The sequence below is a fragment of the Aythya fuligula genome, chromosome 1 (genome assembly GCF_009819795.1).
Source record: "Aythya fuligula isolate bAytFul2 chromosome 1, bAytFul2.pri, whole genome shotgun sequence".
Classification (NCBI taxonomy): Eukaryota; Metazoa; Chordata; class Aves; order Anseriformes; family Anatidae; genus Aythya; species Aythya fuligula.
In genome coordinates this window covers 199,144,377-199,146,203 of record NC_045559.1, presented here as the reverse complement: position 1 = coordinate 199,146,203, position 1,827 = coordinate 199,144,377, and the positions used below count along the sequence as shown (strand labels likewise).

The 1,827-nt window shown below is 46.9% G+C and overlaps 1 protein-coding gene across 1 annotated transcript in view; it reads right to left on the bottom strand.

Annotated features, from left to right (window-relative positions):
- Window positions 1-1,261: 1,261 nt before the first annotated feature.
- Window positions 1,262-1,827, bottom strand: part of ME3 (malic enzyme 3) — a 124,269-nt gene continuing 123,703 nt past the window's right edge. Inside the window, exon 14 of the mRNA XM_032206382.1 lies at window positions 1,262-1,537. Within this exon, the coding sequence (XP_032062273.1) occupies window positions 1,376-1,537 (162 nt within the window). The 3' untranslated portion in view covers window positions 1,262-1,375. The remainder of the gene's footprint in view (window positions 1,538-1,827) is intronic.

Here is a 1,827-nt window from a genome sequence, read left to right as displayed (position 1 = left end):
TGGGAACACGATAAGCCCATCGGGACAGTGTTTGCAGGGGCCGTGACAATTTTGCTGGTCTGGGGGAAGCCTCCCTGGGCCTCTGTGACACACGCAGACCACCCCCAGAGGACCAGAGCCCCAGCAGTGCCTTTGGCTGTGGGCAGCACATCCTTGCAGTGCACAGCAGGAGATGCGGTGATGCAGTATGGGGTAGGCATGTGTGCGTTGGGGAAACTCGATCTCGAGAATCACTGAGGTTAGAAGAGACCTTCAAGATCATCTGGCCCAAGCATCCCCCTACCACCAGTATCACCCACTAAACCATGTCCCTAAGCACCAGGTCCAACCTTTCCTTGAACACCCTCAGGGATGGTGACTCCACCTCCTCCCTGGGCAACCTGTTCCAATGCCTAACCACTCTTTCTAAGAAGTTTCTCCTAATTTACAACCTAAACCTCCAATGGTGCAACTTGAGGCCATTCCCTCTAGTCTTATATGTGAGAAGAGGCCAACCCAAAACTACTGATACTCCCTGGGGGTTGAAAACTATGGATATTCCCTGTGGATATTCATGGCATGGTACCAGTTAAAGAGGTTGTTGGAACAAACCCACACACCCTGGACCTGCTGTTTTAGCATAAGTCTTGCAAGAATGATCCTTTCAGTCACAGATCACTGTCAGTACCTTCCAGGGGGTTCTCCAAGCACTTTCGGTTTGGATTCCAGCTGTACTTAAATTACTTGTTGAATGTTAGTGGGGCTTTGGAAGCGTGTGGGGTGAACAGTACCTCTGTAATTACAAGTGCTGGGAGACTCCTGACAGCGGCAGGTTTCAGAGAAGACAGCCCATAAGGTCTTCCAAGAGTGGTAGGAGCTACTCCTGTCTTATGTGAGGGTGACTGGTCAGGGACCAGAGTGTTAGAAGATAATGGCAATGTTTTGTGAGATTCTTGGTTTTGGCAAGAACTCATTGAGCATTCTTGCTGAGAAAAGGAACCACATGACTATTTTCAGCCTCCGTCCTTGGAGGAGTCCCTGCCTCCTCCTGTACCTGTTGTTACACAGCTGAAACGTAGTGTTTTTAAACCTGTAGAGGGAACATCAGTGTTCATGGGGTTCATGGGACTTTAAATGATGGCAAAGCCTGTAGTGCAAACTGACTGGGATGGGCTGGAACTATACTTTGCCTTTCTCTGTGGAGTACTGACTGCTCAGTGTGGACTTTATTTTATCCCGTTCATGTGATCCCACAGAGAAAAGGCAGTAGCAAGTAAAAAAGTACTTGGATTCATTTACTTTTATCGTTCTGCAAGGCTGGAAGTGCATTTATATCAGCAATGATATGGACCACGGGAACTGATGGAAAAAAATGAGAAAACAGTTCTCATGAATCTTATACATCTTGTGTTTGCATGGCTGTGGGAGGCCACGTGTAATCATCAATAATGAACGAGTCGTAATCGGGACTATAAATAAGCTGTTTCACAAAAGCTTCTTTGTCTGCTGGCTCAGGGTACCAAGAAGCAAGACCATGCTTGTAGGCCCAGTTAACAATCTGTGAAAAGATAAGCAAAAAGATCTGATGAAATAACATTGACATGTTACAAAGTTAAAACCAACTGCAGTTTAGCACTGGCTGCGTTTCCCCCCCCTCCTTTTTTTTTTTTTTTCTGCCCTCAAAATTGTGCCCGGTTTTGCACATTATTTCTCTTTAAGCAACCCCCTGAGTAGGCTGCACTTCATCCCTTGGGTGAGGGAATGCAAACTACCTGCAGTTCCTGGCTGTTTAGAAATGCTTCCCCTGCCCTAGCAAAATGGTTGTGCTGCTCAGTTAAAGAAGGTGAG